General features: G+C 50.1%; 1 protein-coding gene across 2 annotated transcripts in view; it reads right to left on the bottom strand.

Moving 5' to 3' along the window:
- The window catches only part of LOC121080636 (CBP80/20-dependent translation initiation factor-like), a 154,736-nt gene that overhangs the window by 9,013 nt on the left and 124,982 nt on the right, over positions 1-20,741 (bottom strand). For both annotated transcript variants that reach the window (XM_040578783.1, XM_040578784.1), the window contains exon 9: positions 11,094-11,249. In XM_040578783.1, coding sequence (XP_040434717.1) covers positions 11,094-11,249 — 156 coding nt within the window. The remainder of the gene's footprint in view (positions 1-11,093; positions 11,250-20,741) is intronic.

Here is a 20,741-nt window from a genome sequence, read left to right as displayed (position 1 = left end):
CCTTGCAGGGTGGCTCTTGAGTGCAACTAGTTTCTGTGGCATGCTACCGGGACCAGTCTCCCCTGGCCTCTGTGGCCCCCAAACCTGCTCTTTACATCTTTGCAGAGGTAAGCAATGTAAGCCCCATGGGGTGGGCATGCAATGGCTGTTGAGAATCCCCAAAACTTCAGCTGTGGTTCATCATGGAGAGAACCAGCCTGGTCCTCCTGAACAGCAATGGATGCACACGCATGTGGTGCAGACCACCAGGAGCAAACCAGATACACATACCTGATGGGATACACATACCCACAAATATTGGGTTTTTTTATCTGCTTTCTGAGATCACCTGGGCTGCTGAGAAACTAAAGTGCTCACTTGGTATTCTCAGGGGTGCCCACGCCACGAGCAGGACCAGAGAACCTGCCCCACCATCCTTTATCACCAAACCATGCACGTTTAATTGTGTTCTTCAGCAATTCTCCCTGGGAGATGGAGTGGGAACAGCCCAACGCATACATTACCCCTTCCAGCTGCAACGATATTTCTCCTGCAAGGCACAGTACTAATTATTGTGTATGATATTGCTTGCAAAATGGCATATAAGCAACGCTTGCCACAAACTACCTCTTAGCATGCAGTGTCTTCTGATGCTTTGGTGATGACTCCAGCGTGAAAGCGCAGAAAGCTTGAAAATATCCACCCAGAGCCATGGAGAGGTTGGGATGTCTTAGAGCCCCAGCGAAAACTGGACTGACCGCAGCCCACGTGCCGCTTCCCCTGGCTGCCCGATGGGCATCACAGGTTCATCCATCCAGGTGGCAACATGCATGGACATTCAGACAGCCTCGGGCGTGAAGCTCCAGCCTTGCAACTGCTCTGCGGTCCCTGCCCACAGGTATGCTTTTCATCTTAACGCGTAGGTCATGAGGAGGTGCCTGCCAGTATTTCCTCTAGGGAGTGTGGACCACGACCGCAGAGGAGCCGGTGTTGCAAATACATCATCCAGGTGTAGCAGCCAGCTCGCTGGTATAAAACGAGGCAATGGGTGAAAACAGAGACACATTTTAATTAGGAAGAAGGAAAAATCCAGCTACTTGTGCCACTTGGAGCTTAAGCAGAATGAACACACTGTACTGGAAAGGGTGCTGGAGAGATGGTTTGTTTTTAACCAGAGGAGCCCATGGGAAGGGCTGTGGTAGACTTTGTCCTCAACAAGATGGATCTGTTCCAGCTCTGTGGTCGGAATTGTCATGGAGACCCCTTATAAGGGGCCTTAGAAGAAAGATGAGGACAGAGTTTTTAGTAGGGCCTGTCACGATAGGACAAGGGGGAATGGTTTTAAACTCAGAGGGGATGGACTCAGACTAGATGGAAGGAAGAAAGTTTTTACAATGAGGGTGGTGAGACACTGGCACAGGTTGCTCAGAGAGGTGGTACATGCTCCATCCCTGCAAATCACAGAATAGAATCACAGCATGGTTTCGGTTGGAAGGGACCTTAAAGCCCACCCAGTTCCACCCCCCTGCCATGCGCAGGGACATCTTCCACCAGTCCAAGTGGCTCCAAGCCCTGTCCAACCTGGCCTTGGGCACTGCCAGGGATGGGGCACAGACAGCTGCTCTGGGCAACCTGGGCCAATGTCTCACCACCCTCATAGTAAAGAATTTCTTCCTAATATCTAACCTAAATATCCCCTCTTTTAGTTTAAAACCATTACCACTCATTGTATTGCTACAGGCCCTAAATATTCAAGGCCAGGCTGGACGGGGCTCTGAGCAGCCTGATCCAGTTGAAGATGTCCCTGCCCATGGCAGGGGTTGGACTAGATGGCCTTTGAAGGTCCTTTCTGACCCAAACCAGTCCATGATTCTATGGTTCTATGATGATCCCCTACAACCAGGAGCACTGTTAAGGTGCAAGGCATGCTGTCCTGCTGACACGGCTCTGCAGGCACTCTTGGTGGTCTAATGGGCCACAGTTGGGGAACTCCTGCTCCAAAAACCTCCTTGGATGCCCCACGGTCTGCTAGATGTGTCCTCCTGGGAGGACAAGCTAGTTCTGCTGCACTTCACAGGCTCTCTGCAGAAAGACATCAATAGCAATTTTCTGCTTTTCCACTGGCCCTTTATCGACCCACTGTCGCAGGGCTTTCAGGAAGATGCTTGAGATAAGATGCATGGGACTGCTCAGCTGCTCTGCATGGGGAGAGTCACGCACTTCTCTGAGCTACAAGCAATTGCTACAGCTCCACTCTCCTTATTGTCACAAGGCACAGGGTGGTGAAAACAGCCAAGAGTGGGGAAAATGCAAAGTACAAATGAGGGTGTGGGTATGAGTAATAACAAAACACCTCACCAGCAAGGCCAGTTTCAGGATTTCTGCAATCTGCTCCCAATAGAATTATCAGCAACTTGACCCAGGACATCAGAGGGTCAGCTGAGCCAATCCTGCACCCACCAACAGCTGCACCAGTGCCACCCTCTCTAAAGGGCTACAGAGTCCCTCTCTGGGCACACCCTGGGAGCTAGGGAAGTCAGGTAAGACCTTTCCTTAGAGAAGAAACAAGTGAGCACTTGGAAACAGAAGGACTTTAGAAGTCCATAGGCATAAGTGGCACCTTCTCTGCTCACCCATTTGATGCTGAGGTTGGCCAAATAAAGTTTTGGGGAAAACTTTTCCCTTATGGAGCAACATTATTTGTTGGGCTCTGAAAACTCAGCTGAGCTGGAAGAGGTACACTGCATCAGGCTGCATCCACTAGCAGTAGTAATTCTCTCCGCATGGCCTTCTGCTCACACCTCTCTGGGGATGTGGTCAAGTCTTCAAGCCCATTGAAGATGCACAAGGTGCCACTAGCCTGTGCATCTCATGGAAGGGTCCCTCTTCCCAGTTCCCTGACCAGGGTGACTTGGTCTCAGCCCAGGTGGGAACATGCTAACAGCACGTCACGTTGCTCCATTAGGAAGAGGCCACCACCACAGGTCACTGCTGGTCCCACAAGCAGCTGCCCAGAGGAGGTGGCACAGGGTGGAAGGAGCTCTGGGCTGGAGCTGCTTGTGCTGGCATGGCTGTGTCGAGAGCTGTCTCCATAGGAGGCACTTTCCCTAATGTATTTTGGACAACCTGGAGGAGTTTCTTTGGTGGCACTTCTCCTTTTATACTGACATGCTCTCTCAGCTGAGGATGAGACTTCTGTTCTCCTATTACCCAACTCCCTGGGAGGATGGTAAGAAGAGATTAGTTTGTTTATTGCATCAAGTGACCAAAATGTTTGATATCCTCCTTGTCAGGCTCCTGAGGAACTCAGAGACACTTAAGAGCAAATTGAATTAAGGCTAGAGGAACAAAACCCTGTACTCAGTTGTGGGAAACTCCTCCTACTCCTTTCCACTGTAGACAAGGCAAACCATGAAACATGACTCTCTCTCCCAGAAGGGATTCCTGCAAAGATGGAAACCATTAAGAGGTAATTACTGGAGACAATGATGAAGAAAATCTGGTCACTCATCAACTCAGAAACTGTGATCCAACAGTAGCCTGGTGGTTACACATCTCCTGGCTGGAGGTGGACCTTCAGGACCCAAAGGTGGGAGAGACAGATGGCCAGAGCCACCCAGATGGCCAGCTTCATCCTGCCCGGCCAAAGACATAATAACCCAGGGAGAAGAGGATGTGATCTCATCCCAAGGGTCCCGGGGAAACACAAAACATGGAAAGAAACAGTGGTGAGACCATCACGCTTGATTGCGATGGGCTCCACCCTGGCTCGCTGGACGCTCTCGGCCTTCCTGGATCTGCGGAGGGAGAGAGCGCATGGTGGCAGACTGAATAGTTGTGTTTACATCCCATTGAAAGGGTTTTTGGGAACTAACAATGCCTGGTCTGGAGGGTGAAGGAGAAAAACAAAGCCATGCGAGGAGGAGGGACCATCCTGTGAGATGGTATCTAGCTTCATTCCTTTATCTGCCCTAATTGCTTCCTCTGCCTTTTCCACAGGTCCCAGAGAAACAAGGGCGGCATTTCCCCTCCCCTATTTAAAATATGCCATTACGGTTTTAATGCTGGGACTAAACAAGTCCTGTAGCTTTCCAAGAATATACATTCCTGCACATAAAATACTCAACGGAGCAGGTGGGCTCAAAGGTATTGAACAGCTCTCCTTGTTTTGGTCCATCCTCGTCTGCTCCCAAATAACACCTGATCTCCTTCATCTTAACTCTGCCCTCTGAGCAAAACAATGCTGATTAAAGGGAATCCCCCCCCCAAGCTGCATTCGCAGGAGGGTTTTGCAGCACAGCTATGGTGGGTCTGTGTGCATGAAAGCTTTTCGCACAGCTATTTATTTATTTATTTATCTATCTATTTATTTATTTATTTATTTATTGCGTGGCAGGCACAGATGCATGAGGACATCCATCCTTCTGGGGAGCACGGTCCAACAGACACGTGCCTGTCCCTCCTCTTTGCAAACCCTTGCTCCCACACTTTACCTCCTGCCATGGCTCTGAAGGTCCACATTACCCCACACAGCAGCGTACCCCATTTGCTCCAAATCCCAGACTTTTCTCCCAGCTCTTCCAGGTCTTCAATTCTCCTCTTCTGGATTCCCACTTATTTACTCTCCCTATTTCTCCTTCCTTCCCGTGTCCCTAACCCCCTAGTCTACTCTTTCTCCCTCCTTCCCTGGCATCCTTTTACTCCCATGCCCACATCCGTCATCCCTCCTCCAACCTTCCCCCCTACAAAGCACTCCCCAGTTTGTCCCAGTCCCGCCAGACTGGAGACCAAACCACTGATTTCTGCAGAACCAGATGGGGGGGACCAGAAGGGGACTTCTCTGAGGACAGAAGTCCCCTTCTTCACAAAGAATGTATTTTCTCCAGCCAGATCTGGCCTCATGGAGCTACCCGGGTGGAAGGGTGGCACAGGGTTAGGATCCGATCCCCTTCCTGCCTTTGCTCATTCGATAAAGGAAAAATTCTGTCTCATTCTCTGACTAGGAGAATAATCTTAAAAATCCTAGCATCTCATTATACTGTCAGACCCTTTTTTGACTCAAAAGGCTTTTTAAAAAGTGAGAGTGATCAAAAAAACCCAACAAAACCAACATGTTAAAAGATACAATTTTCTTTTCCAAACAGCACCACCCTCCTCGCTCATCTGACTGAAGCCAGGAAGGTTTTGGTCTCTCTTCCTCTGAAGGAGACAGTGAAAAGGCGGTGCCCTCTTGAAGTTCAGATGTTAATTACTGTGTTAGAATATTTTTCTAAATTACACAGCATGGCCCCAGGAGATAACAGGCACTAAGAGAAGGGAGGGGAGTGGATACCCATCTACATGCTACACCGCAGACTCAGACATGGGGGAAAGGCAATTAGACGGGGAGTATTTATCCTCCCTGCACCACCACCCCGAGGCTTTCAGTTAGCAGCATGTACCAAGGCAGGGAAGCGATGGAGGTATGCCAAGATTTTAAACGATGCTGAAATGGAACCGTCTCTGCCAACCAGACTGGAGGTAGGAGACAACTCCTGCAGAGGAGCAACTGTCCTGCCTGCCACCAGCCTGATGGGTCTGCTCCCCGCTGCCTCGGTGGGGCTGATTCACCGCTCCTGGGAGCTGCTCTCAGTCCCCAGGGTTGGTAATCAGACCATAAAAGCATTTGTCTTGGGTCAGGTCAATGCCCACATCTCCCTTACGGGTGGTGACGCTCAGGGCGATACCCCCCAGCATACCCCCCACCCCCAGCAACAGCTGGAGGGATCTCCATCAATTGGTCCTGAAGCCACAGCCTCCTGCACAAAGGAGTTCTGCAGTTTAATTAGTCTCTCTGTGACGAGCTGGTTCCTGAGGTTTGCTCCAAACCTGCCCCAACAGCCCCAATCCATGCACCCGCAGGCGCTGAGCGTGGGACAGTGCTGCAGGAAGGCTGCTCCTTGGAATTCACTCCTGGAATCCAATCCCCTTATATCCAAGCTAGGACATCATGGGTGGACAACGAGACAGGTAAAAAACCTGGTTGGATGGTTGGGCTCAGAGGGTTGTAGTTATTGGGATACAGCCCAAATCTGCCTGGAGGCCAGCGACGAGGAGTACCGAGGCATCTGTCCTGAGACCTGCTCTATTTAGCATCCTTATCTATGACCTGGAGGAGGTGAGGAGCATGCTCTTCTGAAGTCTGTAGATGACACCAAGTTGAGGGGGACCACTCAGTGTGCTTGAGGATCTGCAGTCCAGAGGGACCTCAGCAGGCTGGAGGAAGGAGTCAAGAGGAATCTTCAGCATTCCACAAGAAACAAGCTCTGTGCAGGAGAAGAGCACAGGGGCATGGGCAAGGGGTGGGATAGGGTTATTATGGGGGGTAAGAGGGGGCAGAGCCCACCTTGTGTTGCTTGCCCTTGTGGGACCCCAATCAGCAAGGTGCCTTGAGGGGACCACAGTGACATCTCCACCTGGCATCTTCTCAAGCTTTAGGTCCCACAACCAGTTTTTCCACCTCCTTGCTCTGCTGCCGTAGGCAACTGCTCAGGTTACCTGGCTGTAAAGCCAGGTCTGACTGCTGAATGGCGTCATAAAAATAAACAAATGCACCCAAACCAGCACTCGACACCAACCACCTTGGCTGGAACGGCTCCTCCTGGCAGAGGGCTGGCAGGAAGGTGGCAGCTCCCAGGCCCAGAGGTACCTCCTGAGCTGGCACCCCAACAACATCCACTGAGGATGAGATCAAGACACAAGAGGAGCCAAACTTCCCAACACCCCTCATCTGTCCCAGCTTCTGCAGAGCATGATTGTGGCTCCAAGCTGTCTATGATCCTTCCCTGCAGACCTCAGCCATCACCAAGAGCTGGGCCAGATCCCTCAGGACCTAGTCCCAGTGCTTCTCCTCCCCAGCAGCACCAGGGGATGAAGCAGGGAGGGCAGCAAGCTGGGCTGGCCCATGCCAACCCTGTTGACACACACGCAGCCAGAGGCAGCACAGAGCTGCATGAAGAACAGCCAGCTCCAACCATGCTCAGGAAAGAGCTAGGAAAGGCAAAAGGGGTGATAATCAGTGAACGATAGATGGCAATCAATATTATTTATTATCTCTACGTCTTCAGTAGCCAAAAGGCACTTGTTGCACCAGGAACAGGGCTCTGGAGTGCTCCTGCTCTGCTGATGGTTCAACTGACATTTGCTGGTCCCTGGTTTTAAACCATTTTCTATGTTTTGTTGGCTCTGTCGAAGGCCACAGAAAAGCAGAAATATGGCCAGGCTGCAAGGATTAAAGTCCCTCGGTTATTTTCCTGGTTCTAACTGGGGGATGTGAAACGTTAAGTGTTGAAGTGGGGCTGAATGTGGTCCTCAGTCTTTGGGCATGGGGCAGGGGCTTCAGGGCAGCAAGAATGTCAGCACGTTCACTCCTCACCATCCTGGAGATGTATAGGGACAAATTTGGTTTTGTGAAATAAAGTGAGGCCAGAGTTGACAGCACATGGGCTGTAGGGCTTGAAGAAGACAGTAGGACATCCCTCTTGCTTAGACCATCAAGAGCAGGAGCCAGGACAATGTCCTAAATGGCTAGAAGTGTTTTCATCATGCTAGATAAAAGACTTACGGAGGAACGTGGTCCTGGAAGATGCCACCACTGGTCCAACATGAGGACAGCCAGGGCTGGAAGCAGGCAAGGGCCAAGCCCACAGTGCCCTGGCTGCAGCACAACCATCCCTGGGGAAAGCCTTTCCCCGGGAACAATGCCCTCTTCCAGCTTGCCCTAAATTCCCCAAAGCTCTGAGGGAAGAATAGGAGGAAAGCTCACTCTTTTATTTTTATTTAACTTCTCTGCTTTGTTATTCTTTTCCCAGGCTCCCTAAATTTGATGGCTGCAATAGCCCTCTGGTTCTCATCTGCAAAGGGCTCTCCTCTGGTTGCCATAAAAATTCCTCCTTTCTCCCAGCTGTCCTCAGTGCTGATCTCTGGGCTGTGCTTGGGTATCTATTTTCCTTTTCCAAGCTAAACTATGCAGTATTCCAAGCAGAAAACCATGTTTTGATCCAAACCACTATCCAAACTTACCATGCTTCATCAAACCATTTTAACAAGCTGGACTCACCTTTTACTTCTCTTGGCAAACCACCTCTTTGCCTAAAATCCCAACCTTGACCCCACTAGACCTTGTTGTGAAGATACTGTCCGCACACCCAAATCTCCCCCCAAACCCCCAGAAAGGTTCTGGAAATTAAACATTTTGATTCTTTGGGGATTCAGCTCCTGGGAGATGCAGTCACCGTGTTGGATGTGGTGGTAGACCCTTTCTTCTCCCCCTGCCCTGTTTTCCAGCAGGCAGCTCAGGTGATGGGCACGGAGGAGGATGTGGCAGAGCCCCCAGGGACAGAGGCTTGGCGTGGACCACGTTTGTGCCAAGGGGCACAGCCACTCCCTTGGCTCCTGAAAGGCTGCCCGGGCAAGGTGGCAGCTCTGACCCAAATTTCCTTTGCCATGATTAAACATCCATTCCCGTGGCTGACATCAAAACACAGCGGTCTGCCTGCTTCCCTGAGGATGGTGATGAACACTGGTTTGATTAACCAGCAAACCCCAGCATTTATCACTCCAGCCTTGCCTGAAATGAACGCCTCTTTGGATTTTTTTTTCAGCCCACAAAACCAACCCATCTACACTGCTCAATAAATAACACTGGCATTGCCACCCGATGTCCCTAGCTCCCCTTCATCGGGCCACCCAGCACTGATGTCCTCACTGCCATCCTCACTTCCTCCTACCCAGCCCAGCTCCACAACTAATGATGTTGTTAATAAGCTTTTATTTGGGGGAGGGGGGAAGGAAAGGAGCTAAATGAGGAAGCTTTGCAGGGGGAAGGGAAGAGACATTCCTGCCTCAGTCATCAGGCAACTTTCCCCTTCCTCTTGCTCACTCCCTCACTAACCTTTGGCTGAGTCTGCCAAGGCTATAAAGGAAAAGGAAAAAAAAAAAAAAAAAAGAAAAAAGAGACAGAGAAACTCAAAAGCAAGAGGAGCTGAAAGGACAGGCAGAGGGAGAGATGTTATCTCACCTCTGGTAATGATTTATTGTCAAAGGATGGGTGGGCTGAGGCAGAGGGAGTGAAGCATGATTGAGGGCAGCATGAAGGGGCTTTGCTGGGGGATGCCTGAGGGGGAAGGATTTAGGGGCTGAGACGGTACATGGGGATGTATTTGCTGATCAGCAGGAAGGGGAAAAACCCATGACGAGCACCATTACACCTTGTGAACCTGTCCTGATGCAAACGGAGGTCCCAAACCTTAGTCTGCCCTGGGACACCAGCCCACGTGCTTCATGAAGCTCGCCAAGGGATGAGCCCTCAGCATGATTACGGAGTTTCCACCATCTCATGGAGCACCCGGCAGGGTCAGCCTGTGCAAATGTCCCTGTCCTCTCCTGGTGCAGCTGGACCTCCTTGGCTGTGTCTACATCCTGGCTTTGGCTCTGGCAACTGCCTCAGAGCCTGGCACCTATCACTGCTGATAATTGGTGGTCGGGTTCTCCTGGGCTGGCCCTGCGCCTCGGGGTTAGCTGACGGCAGTAAAAAACAGTGGTGAGACAAAAACCCATCCCAGAGCCATGGAAGAGGAACAGAGTGAGTCAGGGTCACAACCCTGCAGAGTGAGCAGTCACGGATCAACTGTTTTGGGGCAGGAGAGCTGGAAGGCTCAGGCTCACCCATGTCAGCTAAGCTAAGAGTCATCTTCTCTGACAAACAACACCATGGGAACAGAGCTGTCCTGCTAGGGAACAGAGAGATGTACTTTTAAGAAGCAAATTTACATATGATGTCTTGATATCATTAGTAAAGGCTTTTTTGGTAGCTGCCCTGTAGCAAAAAATATCCTTGATAACGTGAAATTCATGTCCTTCTGTGCACCTCTAGATTGTTACCATGTCCCCACATGGTGACAAGAGGGACTGTGTTGGCATAGCAAGGGTAGATGGGAGTGGGCAGGGAAAAATCCTGGCAGAACCAGGGCTGGGTTGTGTCACAACTGTGATGGGAAGCCAAGGGGAACAGGGACTTTGCTAGATGCCAAGATCTTCCCCATAAGGTGACACATACCGCTGTGGGCAGAGATTTTGGGGAAGTTCGGCTATTCTTAGCATCCCTCTCCCACCTCCTTCTCTGGATACGTGTGCCTCGTCACGATGCCCGGACTCCTTCTCACTGCTACGCTCACCATCTGTGAACCCTACCCACAATATTACTGTGAAGACAAAATGTTTATGATGTGTTTGCATTCAGAGAAAACTTCCCATGCATGTAAAAAAGTCATTGCTGGCACTTTCTTTATCTTCCCCTTGCCCAAGGTCTAGGGGAGAACTTATTTTACAGCAAGTTATTTATGGCCTGACAGAAGCACTACTGAAAATTTGAAATTCACAGCTCTAACCTCGGGCAGCGAGGTGGATTTTTCTGAGAAAGTCTTCTACAGACAGCAGCAGGAGACAAACCCATCTTTAAAACAGGACGGGGGAAAGCCTTCTCCTGCTCTGCTGAACATGAACACTTGAGTTGCCTTTTCTGTTTGTCCTCACCAAGGTTTCTGCCCCCACCCTGAACCACGGGGCGGTCAGGCTCTGAAATGAGCTTGTCAGGAGCTCAGGTTCTGGTGCCCCAACCCTTGTGGCAGGGCTGGGTTTCTGCTGCACTAGGTGGGGGGTAAGGACATACAGAACCTCACCTCTCTCCCTCTTCCCTCCCCTCAGCCTGCCTCATCTATTCAGGTGGCTTCACCTGTTTTTAAGAAGCTTTTTAAGCACCTTGGGTAAGGATTTTCGCAATGTTGGGATTTGTAAACTCAGACGCTGGGTTTGCAATCCTGACTGCTGGGCTTTGCGAACCCTCAGACAAAGGGGTTTTGCATGGAGCACGTGTTTTTAATTAGCAGAAGCACAATACACAGGAAAAGCCAAACATCCTGGCAGACGCAGGTACTTTTGGGGTGAGAAGTGTTGATGCTGGCAAAGCAAACCTCTAGGAATCGTAAAGCAAACATCTACAAATCCTGGGCACCTCAGCCCTGCAACGCAGCAGCTCGGCCCACAGGTAGAGAAGGTCAAACCCTGAAGGCATTTACCTCCCTGAGGCAGGTATAAATGGGGCAGACAAGGACGCGAAAGGGCTCTCCAGTGCTGCTTCTCATGGTGCCGAAGACTTCGCAGAGAAAGGTGATGAACCCCAGCCAGCGCTCCACGTCCCGCTGCTGCAACTCCTCCCGCATGGTGAAATCCTTCTGCAGGAGGGACAGAGACAACAGGCTGCATCAGCAAAACTGCATCGCCATGGGAGAGGCAATGGCTGTCTAGAGAATTAGGAGGAAATTGAAACTCGGGGGGGGGGGGAGGAAGACAGACAGACAGACTCTTTAGTAACAGCAGGGAGATTACTCCATGCACACAGAGTGACTGGAATTTCAACATAGCAAAGCCACCAGAAAGCAGGTACTGTAGAAATACCACCAACCCTTGCAATAACTGCCATGGCTTGCGCTAGAGACAGCATCCCCCGTGCTCTGTCCTCCCCCTTGGACAGACATGGGGACTCTTTTCCAGATCCACAACCAAGATCAAATAAAAGCAGCAACAAAGAGGTTAAATGAAATGCAGGGGAAATGCAATGAAAGCTGGTGGCCATGCCAGTCTTGGTGGTCCAGGTGGACCTGCCCAGCCTGTTCATTCCAGTATCTTCAGCAGACCCAGTGTCTGGCCAGGGGCATCCTAATGGCCTGGCTGCTCCCTGTGGTCTCACAAAATTACAGCACAGACTGTCTCCCTGCCCAACCAGAAGATCAGGGCAGCCTGAGCTTGGCATTAAAAGGTCACCCTGCTCCTGAGCTGATGGTTGCCATGACCAAGGATTATCCAAATGACGTGATTTATGGAGCAACATCAGGAGGAAGCGTGCAGGGAGAGAGCTGCCTCTCCATTAGTCCTCCAGCTGGGGAGAAAAAAAGGGGTTTGCCCAAAGGCAGGGCATGAAAAGGGATGTATGTGTTGGGAACGTGTGACAAAGAGCAAGGGGCAAGACAGAAAAGCAAATAAAAGCCTTTCTAGAGGCTTTTCTAGAAATGTGCCATTTCTAGAGGATGGCACAAGGGAGTGCATCACACTCAGAGCCAAGAGGGTTTCCCTGGGCTCTCAGCGATGCTGCAGAGCTTCTTGCACGATGTCCCACACAACTTTGCTTGTCTGTCTCCATAGTGACCTTTCCTTGGTACTAAAAATTAGTAGACACTAAGTAGGGGAAAATTAAAGAATGAGTTCGTTCTCAACACCGAGTGTTCCCAGTGTGGGTTGCACATTTGAAATCCAGCAACTAAATAAATTATTTTCTATCTTTTTCATCTCAGTTTATTCCTACTGCCTGAGACAAAGGGCTTTTTGCTCCTGTGAATGCTCCGACCTGCAGCTGCACTCCGCAAAGCCAGGGAGATATAAAAGCCACCACATCAAAGTTCCCTCTCATGCCCTGGACAACACATGAAACAAAGGTAAGTAAAGCAGCTGCTAAAGAAAGCCAGGCAAAAGCGCGATGATTATTTTCATGACACAACCGTATGCATAGAAGATCCAAGAGAGGAGCTATTTATAAGTTTAATTACAAAAGGAAAAAAAATAATTTGCATATGCAGGAAAAAGACTTGTAAAAGAACCGAGGCACTTATTAACCAAACAGTGATGACTAATTCCTTTCTCCACCAATTTCTACAAGGCAATTGCCCAACTGTGTCTGCGACTCCAAAGTCAACCTGTAGCCAAATCCTGTTGGGTCTTTTCAGACTCTCTGGGGGAGTTTGTAGAGTCTGTCCTTTCATTATCCAGCCAGTCCCAGGGCAGCGATAGAGGAGAGAGTTATTTGCCAGCTCAGGTTATCACCCCAGGGTTACCAAATTACTCCTTCTGGAGTTTTCACTTGAATTTTAATTTTAAAAAGTCAAAGAGAAATGACCTCCTGATTTTTGAGAAATTAAAAAACACAAGGAAGAGCATCCCGTGCCCCTTTGTCTACACTGATGGGGACCTCCAGCCTCGCCCATCCATAAAGTCACCCACCAGCCACCTCCACCCTGGGACAAAAAGCACCCTTTGAACCCTGGAGCTTTTCACTGATGCCCTGAGACCTCTCCATCCCCTGGCACTGAGCTGTCTCCTGCATCTCATGCAGCATCCCAGCTGGCTCCAGCCCCCAAGCCATCTTGTCCCTCCCAGGCTGGATGCCCCCCGGCAGCCCCCATGTCCATCCTGCCTGGGAATGTCCACACTGATGTGACCAGGGAGCTGGGCCATGTTTCAAGGTCCCTGGGGCATGCTGGGGAATTCCTAGCCACTTGGGATAACCACATGGGCTCTGCGGTCCCAGATTACTGGGAAAGAATAAAAGCCACTGCAGGAAAGTCTCCTCCTTCCTGTTCCTGCTTCAAATATACCACCCCGCTCCGCAGCCTTGCAAGAGAGAAAACTGACTCCTCAACATTTTCTCTTTACAAAAATATTTTCTGTCAAAAACCTCATCAAACCAACAAGCCAAACAAAAATATTCCATAAAACAGCCACCAACCTAAGCCAAACTCTCAGGCCTGGGATGGGAGCTGGGCAGGAAGGGATGCCACCACCTAGCACCCTCTTTTTTTCATCCCATGGCACCTGACGGGTGTTGCCACTCAGCAGAGACATCAGTGACCACTGTGCCCTCAGCTTTGCAGCTGAAGAAGACCCTTGCAAAAGAAAAGGGACTGGGGTCCTCTCCCAACCTCCCCAAGTGATGAAAAAGCTTGTGCAGACTTTGATGGACCCCCATGAAGTACAGGAGCAAGGGATGTAATGTGGGATGGATGCAAATGCCACCATGAACATTTTCACCCAGAATGTGATACAGCAGTGGGAATAATTTTGCCCCGTTTGCAGCCTCAGGTCGGGCCAAATTTTTCAAAACGAGATCATTTGCATGTACTCTGCAGAAGGGGAGAGTGATATGGATTCCTTTGACAAAGTAGGGAAAGCACCTTGCCAGAGGCAGGAATTACGTTTTTTGGACTGTACTTGCCTACAGAGTTGGGCTTGCCAGGAGCTGAACCTCCATGGTAGCTGGACTTGCAGCACCAGGGCTCTCCTGAAGCACCCTGAGATACCCATCTGCTTTGGTCCTGCAGGGTGGTGCTACACCAGTGTCACAGCACGCATGAGGAAGGTGGCCTGGGGAGCGTTGTCCTTAAATTTGGCTTTCAGACACCTGGTCTGACCATGGCACGCACAGACAGGCAAGCCAACACCAATGCTGCCCATGCAGAGGTGTCCCACTCCCCTTGAGGTGTCCATGTTTGAGGAGATCACTGTTTTCATCTAAGTAATTTGGTCAACAGAGCTATGGGTGCGATTCACCTGGCTGCACACCAGCCGTGCTCCCAGAAGGACCCGTGACCCATCACGCTGTGCATGGAGAACATGGAGAGCAACCCAACTGTTTCTCCAAAGAGTGTGCAACCAAAATGGATGAGCCAGACCAACAGCATGGGAGAGGTGAAGAGCTGGTTGGCAGTGAAGAGTGGCTCAGCAGAGCACAAACCCCATGTCCTGCATGCCCAGGGCACATCTGATGGAGCCATGCCCTGACCCACAGACCTCCACACCACCGAGCAGAAGCCTTGAGGAGGCTGAAGAGTGCTGAAACCAGACAGCCGGGTCACTGCCCTGCCCAGTGAACTTCCTTTGCTTTGGAAATGCCTCACAGAGTTATATAAAAATAACCTGTGGATTGGCTTGCCCCATGCTTAGGTGGTGATGTCAGGGCAGTAAGCAAATTATCTTTCATCAGTTTCGCTGTATTTTTAAACATGAATTGTATTACTAATTTGAGGGTGCCCTGGTCTGTAGATAATCTGGGCGCATTTACTGGATGACCTTCCTTCAGCGCCTATAGTTTAAAATAAAATGTATTTATACCAGGTAGCAGGCTTGACCTCCCTTCTCTGCCTGGTTTGGGAGAAGAGTTCATTGGGAAATCACGTAGCAAGTGGGGGGATGCCGAGGGGACATATAAAGAGGTCTCGTACAGGACAAGTTTGGGGCATAAACCTGAAGGCTAAGCATGTTCAGCATATCGAGCCTCACCACGCGTGATGGGCAGGTCTGGGGTGGCCCATGTTCATGCATGATAGAGATGGGCTATGGCTCAGCCCACACTCTGACATCTCCTGTTGGACCTTTTCTAGGCTTGGCTGAAGCTCCTGCCAGCAAGGGAAACAGAAAATGCGTTGATCTTGGGGCTCTCCACTCTTGCACCCAAGTGAAAGACTGCTCCTCATCTCGATGCAGATGCAGCTCATGCAATGCTATCCTTTCCTGGCCCAAACATGAGACCTCTCCAAAACCAGGACCAAGCTAGAAGAGCCAAGAGGACTGGCTACTCCATGGGAGAGGAGGAAAATCCATCCTCTACCATCTTTGGTGAGCAGCAGAGTCAAGCGAGATGAGAAGCAGCATTTTGCCATTGGATCTAAGCCCTTGCTCTAGCCCAGACAGCTGCAGCTGAAAATTGATCCCTTGGGAGTTAGCCACACTTTTTTTAAGATGAGTCCCAAATAGCTTTTCCCCAGATCTGGGCTCACCAACTCATGGCTGACTCTGTCAGCAGCAAGTTAGAGGGCAAAAGTTTAGCGTGGGATAAAAATGAATTAATTTAAGCATCACTACCTTCTGATGGAAAAAAAAGACACATTTGGGCTTGTTGCTCTGTAAACACAGCGCTCTTCCTCCGGCAGCTCGGCTGTTTACTCAGTCATTGTCAAGGAGGCAGGAAATACTGAGTCAGAAATACTGCACAAAAAGAAATATATAATGCTTAGATATCAGTGCTAGGCGCTATATAAAAAGCTGAGAGAAGCTGTGCTAAATACTTACTCTTACTGGCAATGCGCTACAAAAGGTTGGAGCCTTAAATGGCTCTTTGGAAAGGGCTTGAGAGAAATAAAATGGGTTGAGGGAGGGAGCTGGCAGGTAGGGGCTGGGACAGCATCCATCCCTTGTTGCACTCCTGGAGGAGCACACCCCCTGCCTGCTCCCTCCCCAGACCCTCCTCAAAAGGTCTACAACAAATGACATTTTGCAGGCTTAACGTTGCTGCGTTATTCCCTGTTTATAATTTAAATAATACTTCTATGTAAGTCCTGGCTTGTAGGAGGTTCTGGAGTGCAGCTTTGCTTTCTGAGGGGTATAACCCAGTGAGCTGAGTAGTTTATAGCACCGGCGTTCAGAAGAGGCTCAGAGGGTGCTGGAGGAACCTGTGACAGCACCAGGGAGAGATCAAATGTAGAATAATGAAGCTCGGTTAAAGTAACATTGATAATATACAACTGTGGGCTGGCTGATGTAGATAAGGTGCAGCTGTGGCTGGTTCTGTTAAGTGGTTGGGCAGCCGAGGAAGAGAGGGGAGGAAAAAGCAGAGAGAACATGTGTCCTGGATGAGGAGAGGCTAGGAGAAGGCAGCAGAGGGACTGGCATGAAGAGTGTGTTGGTATAAGATGGTAAAAGACCTTGTTGCAGCTGGCTAGTTTGGAGAGTGCAGCAACAATCAAACACCTCCAACCATGGATGCTCGGGGTCTTGCTGAGCACCTCTGAAGCAGAGCTACCACCCACAGGAGCATCTCACTCCACATGGACACCACTACACAAGCTCCTTTGCTGTACTAAATCACCAGATGTGGTGGGAGATGAGGAAGACCATCTGCTCTTCTTCCAACTACTCTCAGCAACACTCCCAGCCTCTCCACCCTACACTCTGCTGATGCTCTCCAAGGACCAAACCACACCGAGATCCCACCGCACCATCCCTGCCTGTGCTACTGCCAGCACAGGGACAATAAGACAGAGTAAGAGGATAATAGAAAACCTGCTTTGAGCCAACAGCTTCCATGTGGGACTGGGAAACAGTAACACAGGAGACTGAGATTAATTTCCAGTCCTGTGTGGGCTCTCATCACCTCTGCACCCTGATTTATGATTTACTCATCTTCCTCTGCAAAGTGCTTTGGGATGTGTGACAGACATGCAAATCATGGCAATTATTATTACTCCAATAAAGGAGCTATTGACACTTAAAGCAGATAAAGCTTTTAAATTAAGGATGACACCCTGTGCTCAGCCTTGCAAAGGTCCTGACTTCACCCAGCCATGAGGCATTTCATTCCCACAGACTTTCATCACGTTGTTTCCTCCAGGCTGGGTCTGCACCAGATCAACATGCACCAACTTCTTAGGGTGTTTTGGCCACTTTGGAAAGGCAGCAAATCTGACTAGTGGCCTTCAGCATGGACCTGGTTTCATGATTGCCACAGCTCTGTGAACATTTCTAATCACAGGGGTCTCCAAAATGCATGACATGGTGAAGGTCTAGCTTACCAGGACTGTGACCACCACCCTGTGGGCACCTACCACCCATCAGCTGACCACCAGATGATATATAACTTGCATTAAATGCCACTAACCAATTCTATAAGAACTCCCCACCATCCATCGGACTGACACGGTGCTTATTCCTCTCAAAAGGATTTGGGCAGGAAGAGGAAAGTAAGGTCAGAAAACTCCTGGTTCATCTAAAGGAAATGCTGAACAAACTCCCAGGATTAGGAACATCCGTGAGTTTTAAATTCTTCAGGTTTGGGTAACTGAGGCAGCTGATAAGCAGAGCCAACAGGAGCTGTGGTACTTCCCATGTCCCCAAACAGCCTGTGGTGACCAAGCAGGTGGTCACTGGAACCTCCTGCCCCTGGTCTCACCACAGCCTCTCCATCTGGCTCCAAATCTGGGAGCAACAGCAATTACCCACCCCATGCGGACATCTCACAGCTTGAGCTAGCAATGTCTCTGAGGTCTTCAGGGGCTGCAGAGGTGCAAGCAGTTAATTATTGATTTAGTTGAGGTTTAAAGCACCCAGGTGGGAACATAATGATGGCTGTGCAAACAGAAAAGTATTGCTGTTAACTAGCAGTTGCTAGAGATCTTTGAGCACTGTCTCAGTGGGAGCTGTGAGATGACCAAGAGGATAAAGCAGGACGGTCTGTGTACCACAAACAACATTCTGTCCTGGTATAAAAATCTTCTTTAATGACCCTCTGAGTGCAGAGAAAGCAAAGTGAGAAGAGGCAGCCCAAAGGAAATCCCCTGGTGTTATCTCCTTTTCTTTCGTGGAGGGGAAAATATCAGGATTGAGATGTGGCCACGTCCTGAGAAGATACTGTGTCCCACAGGTCAGCACAGAGGTCAGCACAGCTTACCACCAAATTGGAGCAAATCCTATTTCCAGAACCAGAACACATTCGCATCTCCACTGAGTTACCAAGACTTATACCATATTATCACAGGTCCATTCCTCCAAATAATTTTCAAGTGGGATAATGCCCAGAGCAGAAGTACTCTGGAAGAGAGAGTGGGATGCTCTGGGAGCTCCTCCAGTGGTACCCAGGTGACAGGGTTGTCTTCCTCATTACTTAATTTTTATTGCCACCCTTCTTATCTAGCACCTTTCTGGATTCCCAAACACGTGCCAGGGTGTCAGCTCAGCTGGATAACAGCAGTTTATCACCTCTTTAAAGCCCTGTTATCCCACGGACCTGGACACAATCACACAGCAAAATGCCATCATCTGCCGCAGCCAGCCCTTACAGCGAGCAGAGAGGCACGGACAGCCAGCAGGACACATGGACACAGGGAAGTAATGATACCTTTGAAAGCCAGAAGCCAACCTCTCAGTCCCGTGGAGAGGGACTGGTGGGGAGACAAGGGACCACAAAGAAATACAAATTAATTTCCTTTCTAGGTTGTCATCAGAGCAGCCAGGGTGCCTGTTTGAGACAGCCTTCCAGGGCTGTAATGCCCGGAGGCAGCTCCTGCTTGGCAGGCTTGGTCCCCAGGAGTGTTGCAGATCCTTGTTATATTCAATTAAGTCCCATTGCTGCAGGAACCATGTGGCAACAATGTGCCCTTTGCTTTTGCAAGTGTATATGGGAAAACCTTGGGTTACTCTTGGATGTTGGGAGACACCGTGAGTCCTCTCCCAGGCAGCAGACAGGGGCAAAGCATCCATGTCCCCAAAAACATCCTATCCCCGGGCCAGTAATCCCCTCCCTGCTACATAAGAGGTAGTAGGAAGACAGGGGATCAAGCACAGTGGATCCCTGCTCATCCCAGCATCTACAGCAGGGAATGGAAAAAATGTAAAAATATATTAATATAAATCTCCCAACCCACAGGTCATGTTCCTCAAAGCACGAACTCTGTGTAAAACCATGCTGGCTTGAAGAAATCCCCCAGACAAGTGTATAGGGGATGCTTTATAGGGGTGGGGATGGTCCGACATGCAGTTTTCAAGCCCTTCCTCACATCAGGGCAAGGTCTGAGCCCCAACACCATACACAACATCTGCTCAGAGGCCACTTCTGTGCCTGAAAACATGCCCATTCCATGCCCAATGCCAGCTTGGGGCGGTGACTAGGACGCCAAGAGAGGCTGATGGATGGATCCTGCTTGCAAATGCCACAGCCAGGGCTGCCCTACCTTGCAGCCCACTGGGATGCACCAGGGACCAGCCAGATCTTGCCAGCAGGCTGTGTTCTTATTTTAAGCTCTGCACATGCAATGTGTCCTCTTTATAAGGCAGGGGTCCTCAAACTATGACCCGTGGGCTGGATCCGGCCCCTGGTATTTACAGACCCCCCCCCAACCCCCGCCGGGGGTTGGGGGGGAAACCAAGCAGCTGCAGATGACTGCCTGCCACTGCATCCACGTGCCGGCCCCCTGGTTAAAAAGTTTGAGGACCCCTGTTATAAGGCAAAGGTGCCAAAAGGTCTATTGGGACAGGCCAAGTTTGCAAAGAGGGATATAAAAGGAGGAAAAGTGGCCATGGAGGCAGGTGCTGCTTTGTCCAGACATCACAACTGGAGAAATTCTGCTTGCATTTAAAATGAAGCTGCACCTGTTGAAATTCCAGTCTGCCCACGGATGAATGAAACCAGGCAGGGAAAAAAAGCAGTCAGCTAACCCTGTTTGCCATTGGGAGCTTTTCTGCACAGACGCACCTGCTTTACGTTAGCTCAGTCCTAGGAGGTATTTTCCTGGGTGCCTGGGAGCTGGCAGCAGGATGCTCTCCCTGTGGGATGCTAAGCTCTTTCTAGTGAGTATGTGCTTGATGGTGCTTCACCGCAGGGTGGGACCACCAATCTGCTGAGCTGGCTGGGGAGTGTAGGACATCAAGGCTTGACCTCTGCTTCTCCACAAGCCAGGACTGATGGACAAATGAAGCCTGGTGGCTTCCCTCAGCCCCAAAACCTGCCCCTGAAGTGGAAGACCCTGAGCTGGGTGGTGCAGGGAAGCAAACAGCCTTTGGATGGACCTCAATGCACACAGATATCTACAAACAGGTCCAAGAGGCATGAAGCATTATAGAATCATCAAATGGTTTGGGTCAGAAGGGACCTTCAAAGGCCATCTAGTCCAAGCCCCTGCCATGAGCAGGGACATCTGCAACTGGATCAGATTGCTCTCAGCCCCATCCAGCCTGGCCTTGGGCACTGCCAGGGATGGGGCACCCACAGCTGCTCTGGGCAACCTGTGGCAGCACCTTGCCACCCTCACAGGGAAGAATTTCTTCCTAACATCTAATCTAAATCTACCTTTTTTTTTTTAGTTTAAAACCATTACCCCTTGCCCTGTCACTACAGGCCTCACTAAAAA

This window comes from Falco naumanni, chromosome W (assembly GCF_017639655.2).
Source record: "Falco naumanni isolate bFalNau1 chromosome W, bFalNau1.pat, whole genome shotgun sequence".
NCBI lineage: Eukaryota > Metazoa > Chordata > Aves > Falconiformes > Falconidae > Falco > Falco naumanni.
The sequence above is the reverse complement of the archived record's forward strand: the minus strand, read 5'-3'. Positions and strand labels throughout refer to the sequence as shown.